General features: G+C 36.1%; 2 protein-coding genes across 2 annotated transcripts; both read left to right on the top strand.

The window, feature by feature from the left end:
- Positions 1 to 4,961: 4,961 nt before the first annotated feature.
- Positions 4,962 to 9,564, top strand: alkbh6 (alkB homolog 6). Its single transcript, NM_001005390.1, has 6 exons — positions 4,962 to 5,197; positions 5,334 to 5,402; positions 5,509 to 5,569; positions 8,332 to 8,483; positions 8,559 to 8,657; positions 8,740 to 9,564. Exons 1-6 carry the CDS (start codon positions 5,144 to 5,146, stop codon positions 9,007 to 9,009), a joined length of 705 nt encoding a protein of 234 aa, NP_001005390.1. The 5' UTR covers positions 4,962 to 5,143; the 3' UTR covers positions 9,010 to 9,564.
- Positions 9,565 to 9,684: 120 nt separating this feature from the next.
- On the top strand, positions 9,685 to 20,557 carry capns1a (calpain, small subunit 1 a). Its single transcript, NM_001017899.2, has 11 exons — positions 9,685 to 9,824; positions 10,502 to 10,571; positions 12,851 to 12,887; positions 15,830 to 15,922; positions 16,008 to 16,065; positions 16,145 to 16,209; positions 16,503 to 16,571; positions 16,789 to 16,867; positions 18,896 to 19,012; positions 19,906 to 19,964; positions 20,063 to 20,557. The coding sequence occupies exons 2-11, from the start codon at positions 10,525 to 10,527 to the stop codon at positions 20,087 to 20,089; spliced, it is 651 nt and encodes a 216-aa protein (NP_001017899.2). The 5' UTR covers positions 9,685 to 9,824; positions 10,502 to 10,524; the 3' UTR covers positions 20,090 to 20,557.
- Positions 20,558 to 20,847: the final 290 nt, after the last annotated feature.

Consider the following 20,847-nt stretch of genomic DNA (forward strand, 5'->3'; position numbering starts at 1 on the left):
TGTGCTCAAGTTGTTTCGTTTACTCAAATGGATTCAGTTTAAAGTACTCATTAGGATTCGTTTTTGAACTTAAATAGTTTGTTGCAATCGGTTTCCTCAAATGGTTTAAGTTACCTTAACTTTTTGGGTTTTACAGTGTAATGGGGGTTCGGGTGGTTCGAAAGATCCACCCCTCACAGACAATGGTCCAGAATTTTTCCCATACACAAGCTCATTTATCTTATTTTGACTGGTATGCCATAATAAATTGTGAAAATAACCCTTAAAAGCGGAATACCTGGCTGTTGCTTCAGACTGACTGGGGAAAGTTAAATGTGCTGACCACATTTAAATTACAATAGGCTACAGTTTTTAATTTAAAACTTTAACAGATTTATATATGTTTTTTGAATAATATAAAATGTAATAAATTTGGATTTCAAAAGTCAGTGTTGTTCTCATATTTCTTCTTTATAAATCTTTAGCACGTGTTTTGGTACATCGAAACATGTGGTATGATGACTATCTGACAAGCTGATCCAGCAAAAAAAAGTGCTTAAAATGTCACCAAACTGAACCTATTTAAACCTTAGAATTAATAAGAAGAATAAATGCAAAAGGGTTCACTTTTTATGAATAAAATATCCATCCCTTTCACCAGGCTGGCTATGGGCCTGTATAATCATGTTTCAAAGCCTTTGCCAAATACATAAATGTAAATTTTGTGAATGGGAAATAAACGTGACCCTAAAGGTCCTTATTGTGCATTTTAATAATCCTTCAGTTTGAACTTCAAAATGGCAAAATGATCTACTTGCACAAATTGTTTTTGAAATCCTGGCATGATGCATTCAGGATGAACGTCAATGATGGAAATAGAAATGGGATGGATTTTGCTGTAGCCAGAAATAGAAAGCATTGCCTAAAATGAGTAATCATTAAATTAGATTACTGATTACAGTTGTCGTATTTTTGCAATTTGTTCCACACTTTATCAGTACAGGCAAAAATATAGACAATCCAGTCCAGCATACAGTGCTGCATGTCTGTAATACATGATTAATGGCAGTACAAAACACATCTCAGGATGAACACTGTTGAACATGCCGCATTGCTATTTCATGCACACACTACTTCATTAGATACATTAAGAGAGTTATACATCATTGCAGCATCTTCAAATCTCAAGGTCATCTTTATTAGAGGATATTTGTGGAAAATGGAATATTACTAATGCAACACCAATCAGGCATGTAAAGTACAACGCTTAAAATAACACCACAATAATGAGTAATTAGAACATTATTTGTCTTATGCAAGCAATTATCAGTCCAGTTTCATCTGGTTAGCAGTGAGACTTGCTTAAAAGAACGGGATGCTGCATCACCTTCATCGACACACAAGGTCATCAGAATTGCATGAAAACCAACTGTAGTGGCAAAATGCGCACAATACAATCAGCCCGTCCCCCTTTTCTCATGGCAGAGCAGTGTCTGGTCTAATCAGAGGAGAGGGATGTTGTGAAGTAATCTGTGAGATTACTGTAGCTCTGTGCGCAGCTTTCTCCTATAGAGGTGTCTGCTTTTCAAAGATAGTTGTAGGGGAGGATCTCATCATTAAATCATGTTGTCAAGGCGACAAGTTTGTGTGGAGCATGGCTTTGAGGAGTGTGTCAGAGCACAGGCGTATTCCTGTCACGATTTCATCACCATTTCAGCGTAACCCTGGCAACCCGAACTCCCCAAAAACCGCAACACTACAACCAGGTAAGTGCATATTACCACATTCACTCACTGCTTTGTCAGAATGATTTACGGTATCAGAACAGACTGTTTGCATTAGTGTCACAGTTTTATTTGCTAAACATATTTTGGCCATAAAATCAGTCATATTTATCAATGAGGATCATTAAAGAAACAGTTCACCCAAAAATGAACATTTCAGTCACGCTTCATTCGTTCCATTTATCTTTTTTTCCTCTGTTGAACACAAAAGAAGAAATTTTGAAGAATGTTGAAAAACCTGAAAGCAGTTGCATCTACTGTATTTTCTTTTATGGATGCCAATAGCTATCGGTTTCCAATATTTTTCAAAATATCTTATTTTGTATGCAACAGAGGGAAGAAATTCAAACAGGTTTGAAACAAGTGCAGTGCAAATTAAAATGTTTGGGTGAACTGTGTGTAACCCACCGATCCTACTGCACTCAGGCCGCTCTGAGCTGGGATCGAACCAGCGATTCTTTGTATGGGCATAAAGACCTAAAGACCATGGCCTCTAGCATCTGTCACTAGAGCACCTTTCGAGGTCAGAGGAGTGAGGTTTACAAGCATAGCAATGTACTAGCTGGCCTCCGTTACACACAACCTCCTAAACCAGTGGTTCTCAAACTGTGGTACGTGTACCACTAGTGGTACGCTGGCTTCCTTCTAGTGGTACGCAGAGGAATGAAATATGTCATGTACATGCAACACACATTTCAAAATTTATCAAAAATGATGTATATAATATGCCATATATGACATATAACCTATATTTCTGAGGTAATCTGCCATGTTTTTTTTAACTGTGAGAGTTGGAGCTGATTTACTGGGCCTACTACGCTAATGTATTTCACTACTGCTCATTTTGGTGGTACTTGGAGAGACAATTTTTTTCTGAGGTGGTAATTGATGAAAAAAGTTTGAGAACCACTGTCCTAAACCCCACTCCCATCCCGGACGAGCCCCCATGTGTTACCCACCGGTTCTACTGCACCCAACCCGGTCTGAGTCCTTTTTCAAATGTGCATAATTAGTGTGAAGGGCTAGAAGTGAAAAATGGACCAAAACAATTATGCAAAAAGTAAAAAATTACAAGAAACTGTCAAATTTTTAAACAATTGGAGTATAGTCGCCACAAACACAAGTTGTCAGTCAGGTTATCGTTTTTAAAGGTGAAAAATCCTGAAGAATGACCCATGGTGTCAAATAAATAAATAAAAATTTGACTGTGTAAAAAGTTTGAACTTTTTAAGCTAGGGGATAGAGAAAGGAGCGGCACAATTTTCAGTTGTACCACAGTTTGAAGAGTTTGTCTTCCAGAATCTGTCAGTTTGAGAGCTCATTTTTTAGTCTACCCTGCAGGGTCTGTCTCAGTTATTGTTGCTATTGGTATCAGCTCATGATTTTCCCACCTCTTTGCTGTTGTCTGACTCGAACTGGTGACTCAAGAGCCATTCTCAACCTGTCTGTCCAGAAAACTGTCCATAATATCATGTATTTTATGACACTTCAGCTTGAGACTCTTATTAAGCAGGGGTCATGTTTCGAAATTCCTTATAGCAAAGTCTCTGAGAACTTGACACGTTGTACTTATGAAGAAGAATCCAAGCAGGCTACATTCATTCATTCATTGATTTTCCTTCAGCTTAGTCCCTTTATTCATCAGCGGTCGCCACAGCGAAATGAACCACCAACATATTCAGCATATGTTTAACACAGCAGATGCCCTTCCAGCTGCAAAACCAGCACTGGGAAACATCCATACACATTCATTCACACACATACACTAAGGCCAACTTAGTACATTCGATTTAACTATACCTATGTGGGAGGAAACAGGAGCACCCGGAGGAAACCCACGCGAACACGTTGAGTACATGCAAACTCAACACAGAAATACCAACTGACCCAGCCAGGACTCAGTGACCTTCTTGCTGTGAGGCGAACGTGCTAACCACTGAGCCACAGCTCTGGGAAAAAATGTTGGCCCCTGGAGATTGAAAAGTTCCTGGGGGCTTAATTTTTATTTTAACACCTTAATTCTTCAAACCTTTTCTTCTCAACCCTAGTTTTGGTCATCTTGCTGCTCAGTGAGCATTACTTGCCAGCTTAGTTTTGCAGTTTCTATACGAGATCCTTCTTGTGTGTATTGTCGACTTTTTAGTGCGAGTTAAATCTTGCTTTTAGGGCCATTTTATCTGTAACAACACTGCTTAAATGTTATCCTTTTTGGACTAAAATGATTTTATAATACTTCCAGCCCTCCTTAAAAACTACACATTGCTTATTGATATTGATATACATTAACTAATAGTATTTAGTGAGATCGATGTGGTTGCAATTAGCAAAATGTGTATGGGAAAACTGAACATGGACTTGCATAATAATTATGCGTGCACTGTGAAGGCTGAGCGAATCTCTGAGCGCCATAAATCACAGTGAACTATGGATTACAAACATGTTGTTTATGATGCTTCACATTTTCATGATGTGTTTCACAGTTGTTGGTCTTGCTCAGTTTATGCAACACACACTGCAGTGGCCAGTCTCAACATTGACATGCTGCTCCGTTTCTCTCTCCCTCTCTCTCTTCCTCTGCTTGCAGTGGTCTGGTCAGGAGTGATGAAGGGATATGCAGTCCTGCACTGTGCTCCTGGAGTTGATGTTGTTAGCATTATCACACCTGATCAATAACTATTAATGAAGGAAGCCATGGCTGATTCAAGATGTGGCTCCTGCTCTGCCGTTGCCATGGAAACCAGAGCTGCAGCGCTGCGGGCTCAAATTGGGAGTTGGAAGAAAAAGACGGGAAAGGGAGGAAAAAAAGGAGAGGGAAAGCGAGGGGAGAGAGAAGGACGGGGCAATGCTAGTTATTATAATCAATACCAAGTGTTTCATGCTAATTTCCCTCTACAAACATCCTTGGCTGCGTAGTTTTAGACTGTATAATGTTTTTTTGTCAAATAAATCAAACGTTTTGTTATTTATTGTTTTCCTGCAGGAGTTCGTGCTCTTTCTGCACTATATTTATTATGTTTGGGCGATTTATATTGTACGCGTAGTATCCTACATCATTGAAGGTTGATTTAAGTGGTCGCAGCGCCCTCTGTGATGCGCGCTGCCGCTCCGGGCCTGCAGAGGGAGGCGTTGAGTTATACCTGTGATCGGACCACACGGCGAAGAAAACACTTCATGCCGAACACATCAATGAACTATCCTGCTCATTCAGCAACATTTCAGTGATTTAAAACGAAGATGCCTATGTAAACATTAACACATGTGTTTTAATGCGTACGACAATTTGTACTAGTGTAGCACTGGAATGATTTTTGTTTTTAAACTTTCGGGTGGCATTACGACACTCAGTTTCTTGCTTTTCTATTAAATATGTGACATCGACGATGGCAAATCTTTGTAAAAGAGTTGTGGACCTCGAAAAATACATTGTGAAAGAGGTAAACACTTAAGTTTATGTAAAGTAATGCTGTCACATTTCTATCTATTGTATGTTTAAACACATTTTGTTATTTAATTGTACACACAGACACACACACAGTATGACATGTTGTGGGTGAAATGTTTTCTTTGTAGGCTCCTCCGACTGTTTACTATATTCCTGATTTTATATCGGAGGCTGAGGAGGAGTTTTTGCTTCAGCAGGTAGGAGGCTCAAACTACCTGTAATCCTGGTATCTACACTTGCATAACATGCTATCTGTTTACTTTTATACTTCATGTCCAGTGTTTGTTTATTTGTTTGTTTAAGGTGTACAGAGCTCCAAAGCCCAAGTGGACACAGTTGTCAGGGAGAAGGCTACAGAACTGGGGTCAGTAAAATGCTGTGTTTTGACCACTGCAGTTCATGGATCTAACATTGTATTTATATGAAAAATCTATTTTTTTAAAATGGAATTTGGAATGGAATGGAAAATGGAATGTTGTTTAAAAACCTAATGTTTTTAATCTGTAATATGTAAAAATGAGCAATTAATAAACTTTTGTACCATACTTGATGCATCAGGTGTTATGGGCCTGTATAGCATATTATTTAGTCATATTTTTCACATTTGTAAATGAATGAAAAAAGTGTGTCTAAATTTCATTTAGAGAATAAAAATAACATTGGCATATTTACTCTACCTGACAAAAGTCTTGTCATCAATAACAGTTGTAAGACCAACAAATTATAACTTGACTTCTAGGAGATCATTTGGAAAAGTGGCAGAAGGTAGATTTTAAACTGCATCCCAATCATCAGTATTACTGCAGGAGACCTATTGGAACCTGCATGAACCCAAAATTCTCACTGAAATCGGTCAAGTTTGGTGAAGGAAAAATTAGGTTTGGGGTTACATTAAATATGGTGCTGTGCGAGTGATCTGTAGACTGAATGGCAATATCAACAGCCTGAGATATCAAGACATTTGTGCTGCCCATTACATTACAAACAACAAGAGACGGCAAAATATCAGCAGGATAGCGCTCCTTCTCATACTTTAGCCTCCACATCAAAGTTCCTGAAAGCAAAGAAAGTCAAGATGCTCCAGGATTGGCCTGCCCAGTCGCCAGGCATGAACATTATTGAGCATGTCTGGGGTAAGATGAAGGAGGAGAAGCCATTAAAGATTAATCCAAAAGGTCTAGATGAACTCTGGGTGTCCTGCAAGAACGCTTTCTTTGCTATTCCAGATGACTTTATTAATAAGTTATTTGAGTCATTGCAGAGATTTATGGATGCAGTCCTCCAAGCTCATGGAAGTCAGACACAATATGAATTATTTTTCTACTGCACCATGACTATATATTCTATACTGCAAATTATTTCTGTTAAGTAACAAGACTTTTGTCTAAGCAAAGTCAGACCTTACTCTCCTAATTAAATAATTAAAAATCAAGGCATGATCATATTTTGTTAAAATAAGCGTAATCTAGAGGCATTTCCCTTTCATTTGGGCCATGTCTGAGACCTAATGATCAACTAGAAGTCAAGTTATCATTTGTTGTTTCTAAAAGTTGGATAGGCGTCAGGTAGTGCAAGTCCTCTGCATATTTAAAAGGAAAATAATTGGATGACTTAATTCACTTTAACTTGCACAGAAAAAAAGACCAATTACTTTGGTCAAGTAGCGTTCCTGACACCACTATTTGAGTTTTTGTGTCCAGATGGTAATGTATGGACAAAAGATCAACCATTTATTTTTGATGCCTCTTAAAGGGTTAAGGGTCACAGTGCAGCCTCAAAATACTAATACTTTTTATTTTAAATCTTTAGAATTTGTCACAATCAAATTTAGTTTGATCTTATTTTTTTATTAAATTTATCTGTGGCCATGTTTAAGAATATTGTATAAATATACGCATCTCATATGCTAAATGATGACAGAACATTATTTCTACATTATTTACACTACCGGTCAAAAGTTTGGGATCGATTTTTTTTTTTTGTGTGTGTGTTTTTTGTAAAAAAATTATTCTGTTCATCAAGGCAGCATTCAATAAATGTAAAACTGAGCAATATAAAAACCAACAACAACTATAAAGACAGAAAAGTATTTATTTTTAAAAAAAAACATTGATACATTAGTTGCTACAGTTTTATACATAGGTTTACAATGTTACACATATTTCTAGGCAAGTGGGCACAGGCAATATGGTGACCGGGTCATACCTCTAAACCAGTGGTCACCAAACTTGTTCCTCGAGGGCCGGTGTCGTGCACATTTTAGCTCCAATCCTAATCAAACACACCTGAACAAGCTAATCAAGGTCTTACTAGGTATACTTGAAACATCCAGGCACGTGTGTTTAGGCAAGTTGGAGCTAAACCCTGCAGGGACACCGGCCCTCCAGGACCGAGATTGGTGACCCCTGCTCTAAACTGTTATCCTTGACTAGTGATTTCTGAAGGATCATGTGACTGAAGATTGGAGTAATAAATGATTAAATTAAATGACCGGAATAAATGATTAAATTAAATGATAAACTACTTTTGAACAGTTATTTTAAAGTAAACTAACATTTCACAATTGTACAATTTGTACTGTGTTTTTAATTAAATAAATGCAGCCTTGGTAAGCAGGAGAAGCTTATTTTAAAACATTTAAAAATCCTACTAACCCCAAATGTTTGACCGGTAGTGTATATTTACATTTAGTCATTTAGCAGACGCTTTTGTCCAAAGTGACTTTACAATTAAGGACACATTAAGCTGTTCAACAAGAGGTGGCTATACACACAAGAAGTGCTAATTATACAACTGAAATGTTTGTGCTCAGATAATTTATTCTATATTTACCTTTTTTAAAAATTCTATATTTAACTTTTTATTTAATAAATAATTGAATTAAGGCCTTGGAACTTCATGTATCAAACATGATAACAGAGGCTAAATTAAGCTCCTCTAAAAGTCTAATCTAGTCTGCTTCTTCGTGTAATTGAGAAATATTATTTTAGAAATGTTGAAGGCCTGTGTAGTTGTAGCTCTTGATACAGATTGACATGTCACTACTTCACACCTTAAGAGCATTTCACTGTATGTTGCAGAGCTGGAGGGAATATATTAAAATGATTGATGGGTTTCTTTTTCCAGGTGGATTGCCAAATCCCAAAGGAATGCTTGCTGAGAAACTCCCTGATTGGCTGCTAGAGTACACAGAGAAGATATCAGCTCTTGGAGCTTTTGCAGGAAAGACGGCTAATCACGTGCTTGTAAATGAATACAAGCCAGGGGAAGGAATTATGGTAAGGAAAGTGTTTTCCATTTAATTTCCCCCAGTTATCGTATTTTAACCCATTTTCTCTTTCTCACTTTCCTAGCCTCATGAGGATGGACCATTGTATCACCCCACTGTAACCACTATCACTGTGGGTTCTCATACACTTCTGGATTTCTACAGGCCTGTTTGTCAAGCCGAGGTAGTGGCAGATAAACTCACACAATTAATCAGACAATCAAAGCTAACATTCTGCTCCTAACGTTCTCCCCCTCTGCCTGTAGCCTGACGCTCCGCAAACAGAAGAAAGCCGCTACATGCTTTCACTCTTGGTGCAACGAAAAAGTCTGCTGATTCTCCAGGACGATATGTACAAGTGTTATTTGCATGGTATTCGAGGAGTCTGTGAGGATGTGCTGTCTGAGCATGTGGTGAATATTTCGTCAACGGGGGCTCAGGTGGGCGACACGCTTCCCCGGAGCACCAGAGTGTCTCTTACCATTCGTCATGTTCCCAAAATCATCCGAGCTAATCTCTTTCTTGGGAAGAAGTGAGGCGTTCAAAGACCTGCCTGAACTTTGAACTAGACAAACAGGCGCTACATGTTCGCACCCGCAGACCAAACTGTGTAAATGCAGTACACAAACTCCTCTACAATATATTATTGTATGTGCAATTCATTAGTGTCTCTAAGAAAATCTTACAGGGTGGTGTGGCAGCTGAAAACACTACATGCCTGGATAGAGGTAAAGTTGGTTTTATATTCGCACATTCAGACTTTCCCCTTAAATAATATAATTTTATTAAAGTATTATTTTTGAACTCTAAATAGTGAAATCGCATAGCTGCAAATAGTACAACATTGTTCACAGTCAAATAAACAGTGTTAATGTTGTTTTCAAGCCACACTTGCATGCTAATTCCAATCAAATATTCAAAGTAACATGTTAAACAATTTAGAGACTTCTAAATGAACGAATGTGTGAATCTAAAACCAACTTTACCTCTATCATGCCTGGCTTATCCTGTACAAACACATTTACATTTTCTTTATGAGTGAAAAGAAACATGTTGTCTTTGGAGCCTCAGAAATAAAGTGTGTAGCTGTATTTGTGAATTGTTGCAGTGCTTTTGTACTGATTTTGTATAATAATATGCAAACTAGAACTGATCATTCAGGTGTTGCGTCTTCCCCTCCTTTAATTCTTGGAAATGTGGGCTTGTCCTGCTCTGCGTTTTAGAATGTGGATTGGTGGTTTCTGTCTAGCTTTACGCTGCTTGCGTAAAGTACTTTAGAATCTGCGTATCCTGTCAGATGCGCATTGTACGTCGGCTGACGACGGTTTACAGTATCCACTGCTCTTTACTGGTGAGTTTAATCTGTCTGCGTGTTAAACAACGAGTTGAAAAGATATTTACAAGTGTCGTAACAAATATATATTGTGTGGTAAATTGTATAACCTGCAGTTTTTACTTGATTTAATGCGGTCATCTTAGGGTAGCTTGTTTAGCGTGTTAGCATGTTTTACTCGCATCCAATTTTAGTTGAGCTTCCAAAAACGCTCATATTTAGCTCACTAATTTCTTTGTTTTACTTACCAAGCATTTTAAATAAGGATGATCAAACACTATTATCGGAAAATGTCAGCTGACAGCAAAAGCAGCAAGATAGGTCGACTGTTTACTGTGATTGCGCTTGCAAAACATCCCAAACACGCCAGATTTCTAACATTCAATCTGTTGCTACAAGTAGCGTTAGTTCTGGAGTATTACACGCCGTTCAATGCAAGCTTCGCGTTGAAAAAGTATGCTGTTTTTCTTGTGGTTTAATCGTGGGTGGTGTTGTATAATGGATGGGAAACATACTTACAGTGGGTGTGTCCACATTCTGTCAACGTTAAAGTGACACAACCCCCCTGTGTCTATATCCTTAGTTCTGTCTTAAATCCTTCAAGTTTCAACAAACCTGTTTGTCTCCCTCTAACTGCCGTGTGTGTATTGTATAGCAGTTTACAGACATTACTCTTTCTGTCTTTTTCCTCTTAGGAGTGAACCACTTGTGCCAAAAGATGTTCTTGCTCAAGAAAGCCATTGGGGGTGTTATTGATGTGATCGGGTAAGGCAATATTTCACCACAAGCTCAATTTGTTTCTTCTGTGCATAAGCAAAATTTTGTGTCAGGCATCTGTTTTATTGTTGTGCTTCAATTTACATTAAGCTGTACTTCAACCGAGACAAACGTATAAAACAGGGGTGTCAAACTCAATTCCTGGAGGGCCGAAGCACTGCACAGTTTAGTTCCAACCCTGCTCCAACACACCTGTAAGTTTCAAACAAGCCTGAAGGACTCCATTAGTTTGATCAGGTGTGTTTAATTAGGGTTGGAACTAAACTGTGCAGAGCCTTTTGGAATTGAGTTTGACACCTGTGGTATAAGAGATTTAAACAAGTCAATTTAACAAATAAATACTGAAACTGTGTATGGGGCAAATATGGTAAACAGAGTACAAAGCTATGGTAATTATAGGTATCCTGATAACACTAAATATTTCCCATGCCTTTTAAAAGCTACACAGTAAGCACAATTTTTGTACTAAATGAATGAAAATTAAAGGTTTGTTGTTGGATTGTAGTTAATTTCTTCATTAGTGGCACAGTCTTGTGCTGCAACTTTTTTTTTTTTTTTGATATCTCCAGTGCTGATTTTGCTTTAATTGAATAACATTTTAGTTAGTAATTTTGCTTTAGTTATATGGGAATGTTGACAAAGAAATTGCCATAACTAAAATCTGAATTAAAATGAGAAAAAAATAGACATGAAAAGATAAACAGTACAAAAAATACACAAAAATGATAAATATTAAGATCATTTTAAGGATTAATCGAACTGATGATAACTACAATAATGACTAAATGTTACTAAAACAACACTGGTTTCAATCAAAGGTTGTGTTTAGATTAGTCTCAGAGCTTGTTGCATTGGTCCATTTTTTTCTGAATATGTTCATACTGTGATTCTTGGAAAATGCTATCCTAGGTTCTTTAAAATACAAAATGTTACTATTGTACAAAGCTGCATTTTGAGTTTAAATTTTCTGAAATGTTATCATGTATTATTAACTCTAAAAATCTTAACTTAGATATTAATTTGTTTGTTATTTTTAATTGTATATTTATTATTGAAATGGCCTTGCCAAGAAAATTGCCTTTGTTACTGACATGGCATTAAATTAAGTATCTATAACATTTTTTTATTTTGAGAATTATAAACTCTAGATGAGGATAACAAAGCCCAAAGTGTATTCTTTCTAAAGATACATGAACTGTGAATGTCGACCAAATTATTCAGCAACTGTTACTGTTTTATGTTAAGGTCATTTTTGAGAAAATTCCATTTCATAATTCATCAAAATTTGAAATATAAACTCAAGAGGCACTTGGCTTTCACTTGGCATATTTGTTCTAGGTCATAACATTAATGTTTTCCTGCCATGGACCATAGTAAAGCTCAAAGTTTCTTCTTTCCAATGATACCTATTTTTTTTTGTTTGTGGCTCACCTGGATCAAGAACTGTTACTATTTAAAATTAGGTAGGGGTAAATCCCCAAAAGTGAGTGCTGGCTAAATACACTGCATTACATTTAGGTTAAGTCAAAGCAAACTTTCTAAAATAAGACCAGCAATGTTGTATTTAGTATTTTAAATAAATGAATTCAGATGCAATTCATAGAGTAACTATCACTTTCCTAATTCTATTTTATTGTTAAATTAAGGGGATAGTTCATCCAAAAATGACATTTTTTTACACTCTCAAATGTTTCCAAGACTTGTTTAGTTTCTTCTTTTTAGAAGATAGATTTTTAACACAAGAAGATATTTTGAAGAATGTTAGAAAGTTGCAGCCATTGACTTCCAAAAATGCTATGGAAGTAAATTGTTGTGAAATTTTTCAAAATATCTGTTTAAATTGCTTGGTTTTGTTCAAGATCAGTTGGTCATGGGTAAATACATGATTGTATCTGCATGTTTGGATGAGCTAAATGCATCAACACAAGGGCAAATGAAGCACAAAATCCAAATCTAAAGCAGCATACATTTTCAAAAATGTATATATACATAAACCATTTAATGTGGCATAGCATCTTTACGCTGAATTCTAAGCAGATAACCCACTTTAGAGCCATCTTAAATCAACTGTATAAAGATTATATAAGTAACCCGATTAAGTTTGAAACAGTACATGTGTAGTACTGCTGTGTTATACTGCTGTTGTTATATTTGTCTATTCATAAGATGCAAATACTGATCTAGAGTGTACTTATACATCTGTGACATCTTGTCTATGTGCTGTTGATTTGAAAGCATAATTATGGCCTCTCATCCTGTTTCCACAGCAACATCGACCCCAACCAGTTTGTGCCTTCAGAACCTGTGAGTAACAGGAGCTCTCTGTGTGATGTTATACATAAGTGTGTCTGATGCTTGATGTCAGTCATCTCTGACCTGTTTGGAAAAAAAACAAAAGGATGGAAACTTTTTTTTATAGTACCCATATCTTCAGCTATTTTCTAACCTTTTCATTTTAAACAAATCGAATACTAACACTCTTTTATTGGCAGTGATGTGAAGTAACTAATAACAAATACTCAAATGACTGTAATTGAGTAGTTTTTCTCAAAAATTGTAATTTACAGAGTAGTTCTAAATATGTGTACTTTTACTTTCCCTTGATTACATTTAAAGTGCTGTATCAGTACTTTTACTCCACTACTTTCCTTCAACCTGCACTAGTCACTACTTTATTCTTGTCTATGGGGATTAGAAAAGTCAGTCCTGTGTTTCCTGTCTAATCAAATCACGCATAGAAGATAAATCACATTATAATGCACAACCTCAAAACGTAAGTGATTTATAGTTCCAGCAAACTGTTTGGAAGCATTAAAAGTGTTCAAGAAGATGTCCAAAATCAAAGTCATCCCCCAACGTTGTGGGGACGTTGCATTTTGTTTTGAAATGAAAATCTGGTTGACATCAGAACCCAGTGTCAGGCCAACGTCAGTTTCTAATGTCCAACCTAAAATCAACCAAATATTAACGTCTAATGATTTTGCAGCTTGATGGTCTGTTGACATTACCACTAGGACGTCTGTCAGATATTGGATTTTTGTTGCCGTACCTGATGAGTAAATGTCAGTATTTGACATCAGTATGACGTTGATGTTGGCTCGACGTTGGATTTTGGACACTTTCTAGCACAACCTAAAAAAAACCAAATATCAATCATTTGATGTCGTTATTGGATATTAAATTAACGTTGTCTTTAGACACTGGCTAGTCATTAGTTTTGGTCATCTGACATCACAACCTAAATATAGCCTAATATTAACGTCTTATGATGTTGTGTGCCTGCTGGGCAAAACCTAAATGCGCTACGGAATGTTACGTTTACACACATCCACATTTAGATTTTATATTAAAAAGGATAGTTTTAAAAAATGAGAAATCAATTTCCCAACTTTCAGTCCATTCAAGATGTAGGTGACCATTTTTAGCAATTCTGAATTGTTAGTCGATTCATAAATTGTACTTCATTGGCTGTAAGCATGTTAAGACTCAGCATGGTTTTGCCTGTGATTTTTTTTATTTTATCTATTTTTGTACTTTTAATGTGCTAGAAGCTATTGGTTTTGCAGTTGATGAATCTATTAGGGCCTAAATCAAGGGTGTCCAAACTTGGCCCTGGAGGGCTGGTGTCCGACATATTTTAGTTCCAACCCCAATTTAACACACCTGAACCAGCTAATCAAGATCTTTCTAGGTCAGGGGTGCCCAAACTCTGTCCTGGAGGGCCGGTATCCTACAAAGTTTAGTTCCAACCCCAATCAGACACACCTGGGCTAGCTAATCAAGTTCTTACTAGGCTTTCTAAAAATATTCCTGCAGGTGTGTTGAGGCAAGTTGGAGCTAAAATCGGCAGCATACCGGCTGTCCAGGACCAAGTTTGGACACCCCTGTTCTAGGTATACTCTAAACTTCCAGGCAGGTGTGTTTAAGGATGTTGGAGGTAAGCTTTGCAGGACACCGGCCCTCCAGGACCGAGTTTAGACACCCCTAGCCTAATTGCTCAAAAAACCCTGTTTAAATGATCTACTGAAGAAAAGTCACCTCTATACCTTGTGTTAGATCACACTCTTTATGACAGATAAATAAGATCTAGCCCCGGATGCCAGTTTCTGTCAGCAAATGTCTGCAATTTTAATCCAGCAAGTGTTATTGTACCACAACCAACAGCAATGGAAAATTGCTGCTTCAGTATATTGTCACTGGGCTATGTAGACTTTAAAATGGAGACATTCTCTTATTCATGAAAACAAGCGTCGCTTGAACCACACAGTCATAAGATTATAACAATATAATGGAAACATTAAATAATAATAATAATAAAGCAATAATTATAGGAAAATGGTAATAATAAAATATGAAAACATAATAAAATCATAATAAAATCATTAACTGATGATCAATAAAATGATATAATGATAACTGTATAAATGACTAACAATCACAAGATTAAATAAAATAATTTAATTAAGAATAAATGTATTAATTCATTCATTTTTATTTCTGCTTGGTCCCTTTATTAATCTGAGGTCGCTACAACGGAATGAACCACCAACTTATCCAGTATAAATTTTACACAGCGGATGCCCTTCCAGCTGCAACCCAACACTGGGAAACACCCATACACTTTTGAATTCACACACATACACCACAGACAATTTAGCTTATTCAATTTACCGATACTATATGTTTGGACTGTGGGGGAAACCAGAGCACCTGGAGGAAACCCACGCCAACATGGGGAGAACATGCAAACTCCACACAGAAATGCCAACTGACCCAGCCAAGGCTCGAACCAGTGACCTTCCTGCTGTGAGGCAATTGTGCTACCCACCGTGATGCCCCTTAAGAATAAATTAACATAAACAAATGAAAATCAAACACAACACAAATTTATGGTTGCTTTCTTAAAACAACACACACAAAAGTTTCCAACAAGGATTTTTAGATCCTTGGTTATATTCTTCACTTGTATGTCCTGAGGTTGATGGGAAAATAATGAAGTTTTAGTGAACTGTCCCTTTAAATCAAACAAAATGATAAAGTATTGACTATATAATAAAGACAATGTACAGTAAAGCACAGTCTGTTCATTATATCAGCTAGAGTGACTGATAGCTTGGTTAAAACATGAATGATTGAGAGTTTTTACAGCACAAGGCATTTTTGAATTCGAGATGTGCTTAAAAAGCCAGTGGAATTTTTTATGTCTGCATTTATATGCTAATAATACTATTGACATGTCTCTCCAGCCTCCACCCCGCAGACCACTAGCTTATGCTGTGTCCAATGAGTCTGCAGAAGAGCAGCAGTTCCGCAAGGTCTTCAATCAGCTCGCTGGCGATGTTAGTATTACACTAACAAATACTCAAAAACACACCTTTGCGTAAAATACACACTAGATATCATAAACATGCTCTATGGTTTTAGGATATGGAAGTAAGCCCCACTGAGCTGATGAACATCCTCAACAAAATCATCTCCAAACGTGAGTAGTGTTTGTGCAGCCCCACGTCTGCCCCTGTATATGCATACGCTTATCCTCTCTGCCTTGTTTCTTATTGCAGATGGTGATCTGAAGACAGATGGCTTTACCATCGAGTCATGTAGAAGTATGGTGGCTGTCATGGATGTATCCTGCCTCATTTGAACTGAACAGTTGCTCTCATATAAACCAACTAGATTTTAGTGGAAAATTTATTATAGTGAGTTTTGTCAATGCTAATGAGACAGTAACTAATTCTAGGTATTGTGAATTGCAATAGTTTCCATAAATAAAACATAAAATCAAGGGAATTTTCTAAATGTTAGCAATTGTAGTGTGTATATATACATTTTTATCTTATCAAATAATTTAAAAAAAGTATTTCTGATGGTTTGATGGTCATTTGTTGAATGGTGTTTGATCTTGACACTGGGCTCCAGAGTGACAGCACAGGTAAACTGGGCTTCCATGAGTTTAAACACCTCTGGAACAACATCAAGAAATGGCAGGTGAGTAACTGATGTTACATCGCAGCTCAAAGATTTATGGATATTTAAACTGAAGTTTTGATTCAAGAAAAATGCATTTGTTTGTTTTTGATATATTTGTGTTTTATTAAGACATCAGAAACTCTGCAGTAAAAGTAAATGGATTTACAGCTGAATCTGCTTAAATATAGCATTAAAATAACCCAGTTAACAAAATGAACTTCTTGTTGTCTCATAGGGGATTTATAAGACTTATGACAGGGATCATTCAGGAACTATTGGAGCAGACGAGCTTCCAGCTGCCTTCAGAGCTGCAGGTAAATGCCCTCTGTTCATCAATTTACTATATTTTCATAAGAACTACAGGTTTGATGTGGTATTAACAACACCAAGCACCAAAGAAAGACCAAGCATAATCACAATGTACATCCTATTCTACTGTTAATTTATAACCATTTCTTCCAATGAAATTGTCATGACAAATTAAGAAAATAACTACAGTATATAAATTAATTGTATATAAAATCTAATATATAGATATGTATAACCTTTACATTTAGATTGTGTCATATTTGACACTGAGTAGGGGTGTGAGCCTACACTGGTCTCATGTTCGGTTTAGTTATGATTAAATTATATTTTACTTTACAGCACAAAAATTCCTGTATTAAACTGTAAAATGCATAAATATATTTAGATATTATTTGTAATAGAAGTTCGTCTTTTAATACAAGCAGTCAGATATATGAACTGTACCTTTAATTTTACCTGCTCAATTTTGTGCTTTATTCAAATCGCAATTTCAGTTTAAAAAAAAAAAACAGTAATCCTGCAGACCTAAACACAACACACCCATATTTAATGATAACAAGGTTCCACTTTATATTAAGTGGCCTTAACTAATATGTACTTTCACAGGAATAGTTTGTTACAATGTACTTATTGTGTAAATACGTGTACTTACTGTATGCTTGATTAAATACATATATGTAATTACATCTGTAATTAACTTTTGTAATTACATTTTAACTACACTGACCATCCCTTACACCTTAACCCACCCGTAAACCTACCCATGCCACCAAACCTGTCCATAACCCAACCTCTATCCTAACTCAAAAGCACCACAAGTGTTCTTAAATACATTATAAACACAGTAAGTACATTGTATTTATTTTTTGATGTAAGTACATAGTAGTTAAGGAAACTTAATATAAAGTGGGGCCGATAACGGTCATAAATTCCTTTTCATTGGAGTGTAAGTTATTGATGACAAGGCCATATTTAAGACTTCTTGGCAGTTGTATGTTTCATGATGATTTTTAACCATACTAGTCCTAATCTAGTTTCAGTCTAATGAAACTAGTCTAATTAGGATTTTAATCAAACTTGTCTATCTATGCAATAGAAACCATTTTCTAATAGGTCCAAAATGACTAGACAAAACTAAATTCATGCTTTTCTTTTCAGCTTAGTCTCTTTATTAATCCGGGGTTGCCACAGCGGAATGAACCAAAAACTTATCTTTAAAAAAAAAGACAATTTTGCCACCTATAATCTATTGGAATCAATCTAATGATGGGCAGGCGGGTGGTGATACAAAAAATTGGAGATATGATCTATTGCATTAACAAAGCCCAGGAACTAGCCAGAAGATTTGGGCACACTGTTCATTTACATGAACCCCTATCATTGTAGCCATTCAAAGCCAGTTAAAGTTTAGCATACTTGTTATAGATGGACTTCCAATATACAGTTGAAATCAGAATTATTAGCCCCCTTGAATTATTAGCCCCGCTGTTTATTTCTGTTTAACAGAAAGATTTTTTCAACAAGTGTCTAAACATAACAGTTTTAATAACTCATTTCTAATAACTCATTTATTTTATCTTTGCCATGATGACAGTAAATAATATTTGACTAGATATTTTTCAAGACACTTCTATACAGCTTAAAGTTAAATTTAAAGGCTTAATTTGGGTAATTAGGTTATCTTGGCAGGTTAGGGTAATTAGGCAAGTTATTGTATAACGATGGTTTGTTCTATAGACTATCGAAAAACAAATTAGCTTAAAGGGGCTTATAATTTTGACCTAAATGTTTATCAAAAAAATTAAAACTGTTTTTATTCTAGCCAAAATAAAACCAACAGGACTTTCTCCAGAAGAAAAAATATTATTAGACATACTGTAAAAAATGTCCTTGCTCTGTTAAACATCATTTGGGAAACATTAAAAAATGTATAATAAATCAGAGGGGGCTAATAATTCTGACTTCAACTGTATATGCATAATGGTGATCATATTTTCAACTGCATGTTTTTCCTTAACTTATTTCCTTGACAGGTTTCCCGCTAACAGATCAACTCTTTCAGATGATTATTCGAAGATATAGCGATGAAAGTGGAAACATGGACTTTGACAATTACATCGGGTGCCTTGTCAGACTTGACGCCATGTGCCGTGAGTAGAGTCCTGAAAATGTTAATGAAGAAAAACAACAACTTTGTTTTAAGTAAATATCTGATTGGTTTAATAAAGTATGTTGATGTTTTCATACTAATGATTATAAAGCAAAGGTGTTTTGTTGAATTGTAGTTAATTTCTTCATAAAATGAGCGCAAAGTTAAAGAGCTCCATGAGCACAGAGTTGAGTAAATAAAGGAAATGACAAGGGAGGAACAGGATTTGGAAATGTAAACACTGATTTATCTTGTTCAATGGTCTGTTTAGTATCAGTTTTAATACAATGGAAGCCACAGTGGCTACTCCATATCGAGTCTATGTATATTCCTGTAATATATTTAGGTTTTGTGCCTTGAAGTTCACGTCTGCTGTCATGTGGAGGAACTGGATGATGAGTCAGATTCCACACACTATAAATGCTTGTCCAATAAAATGTATTCTAGTTTTGCACCTCCCCCAAATACCACATGCATCTGAATAGCAAGAGTGTGAATGGGGTGTACCCTAAAGACTGCTGGAACTGTCAGCAGCACAAGAAAGGAAGAGATTATTGCTTGTCCATTTTATCCAAACTTAATAAGCAACTGTAGTGAGATTAATGTGTTTAATTCTGATCTACTCAGTTTGGTTACTTGTTGCTCCCCCTGCAGGCTTTGAGAAAATTCAGTGATATTGATTTTGCACTGTATTAGGAGATGTTTAGACTGTTTTAGACTAAGTTGTGATTTATTTCAGCTTCAGCAAACGTTTTTTTTGACTGGATCTGAAAGTTACTGTGTGTTTTTTTTTTGTGTAGTATCACTGCAGCATTTTAAAATGGAGATAAATGAAGTAGTCTATTTACTAATACATTAAAGATATTGATTGATGTCATCCTGTGTTGACTCCAGATGCCTTCAAGACTCTTGACAAAGACAATGACGGTACAATCAAGGTCAATGTTCAGGAGGTAAGAGAATTTTGACATTTTAATAACTCAACTTGCATTCCCTTAAAAATAAAATCAGATTTACTGAGGATAAAATGTTGTCTTCTGTCTCTTCACAGTGGCTGCAGCTGACCATGTACTCCTGAGTGATGTGAAGGCCTGCATGATGTTGATAAAGCAACTTATGATATATGCAATAATGACTCTGCTTTACACAGCACCCTTTTTTATTTTACACACTGTATCCAGCATATAGCAGCCATTTTAAAGAGACACCAGCATTGAACTGGTTATTCACTGGGACGGTTTCTCACTACGGTTTTACTCCAGTTTTAGTGCTTTTAGTTCATTGTTAGAACTGTCCAATAGAAAACTAACCAAAGAATGAGAAATTATGAGAAATGTCAAATTATTTTAACAAATTATGCACTTAGGAAGCATCTATCCGAAGTCACAATTAGGTAAAGAAACTGTATTACATGTCAATGTTGTCGGTTTTGGTGCCATACTTGCATTGAGCCAATGGGTGATGTTGGGGATACAGATATCGCCACAAATGTATCAGGATCTGGTGTCAAGTGCAATTTTATATTGAATAAAAACGCTGAAAGTAATAACCTCTTGTGTTTTATTGTTAGTTTGATTATGAATTAATTGGTTTGTTTGATTTGTCAAAGTCAGCTCTATTGTCAATTCAACCACATGTACAGGCAGGGGCAGATTTTGTTATTGGGGCGAAGCAATTCCAGCCGTTTTTTTTCTGATATCACTCCATCCCCTTTTCTATATTTTGTCTTGATGCAAAATAATAACAACATGTAAAGCATCTTGTAAAACTTATTAAATTATTTGTTTTCTTAAAATGAATTCACAACTAAAATGATGTCTAAGCTTTTTTAATAGT

The sequence above is a fragment of the Danio rerio genome, chromosome 5, assembly GCF_049306965.1.
Source record: "Danio rerio strain Tuebingen ecotype United States chromosome 5, GRCz12tu, whole genome shotgun sequence".
NCBI lineage: Eukaryota > Metazoa > Chordata > Actinopteri > Cypriniformes > Danionidae > Danio > Danio rerio.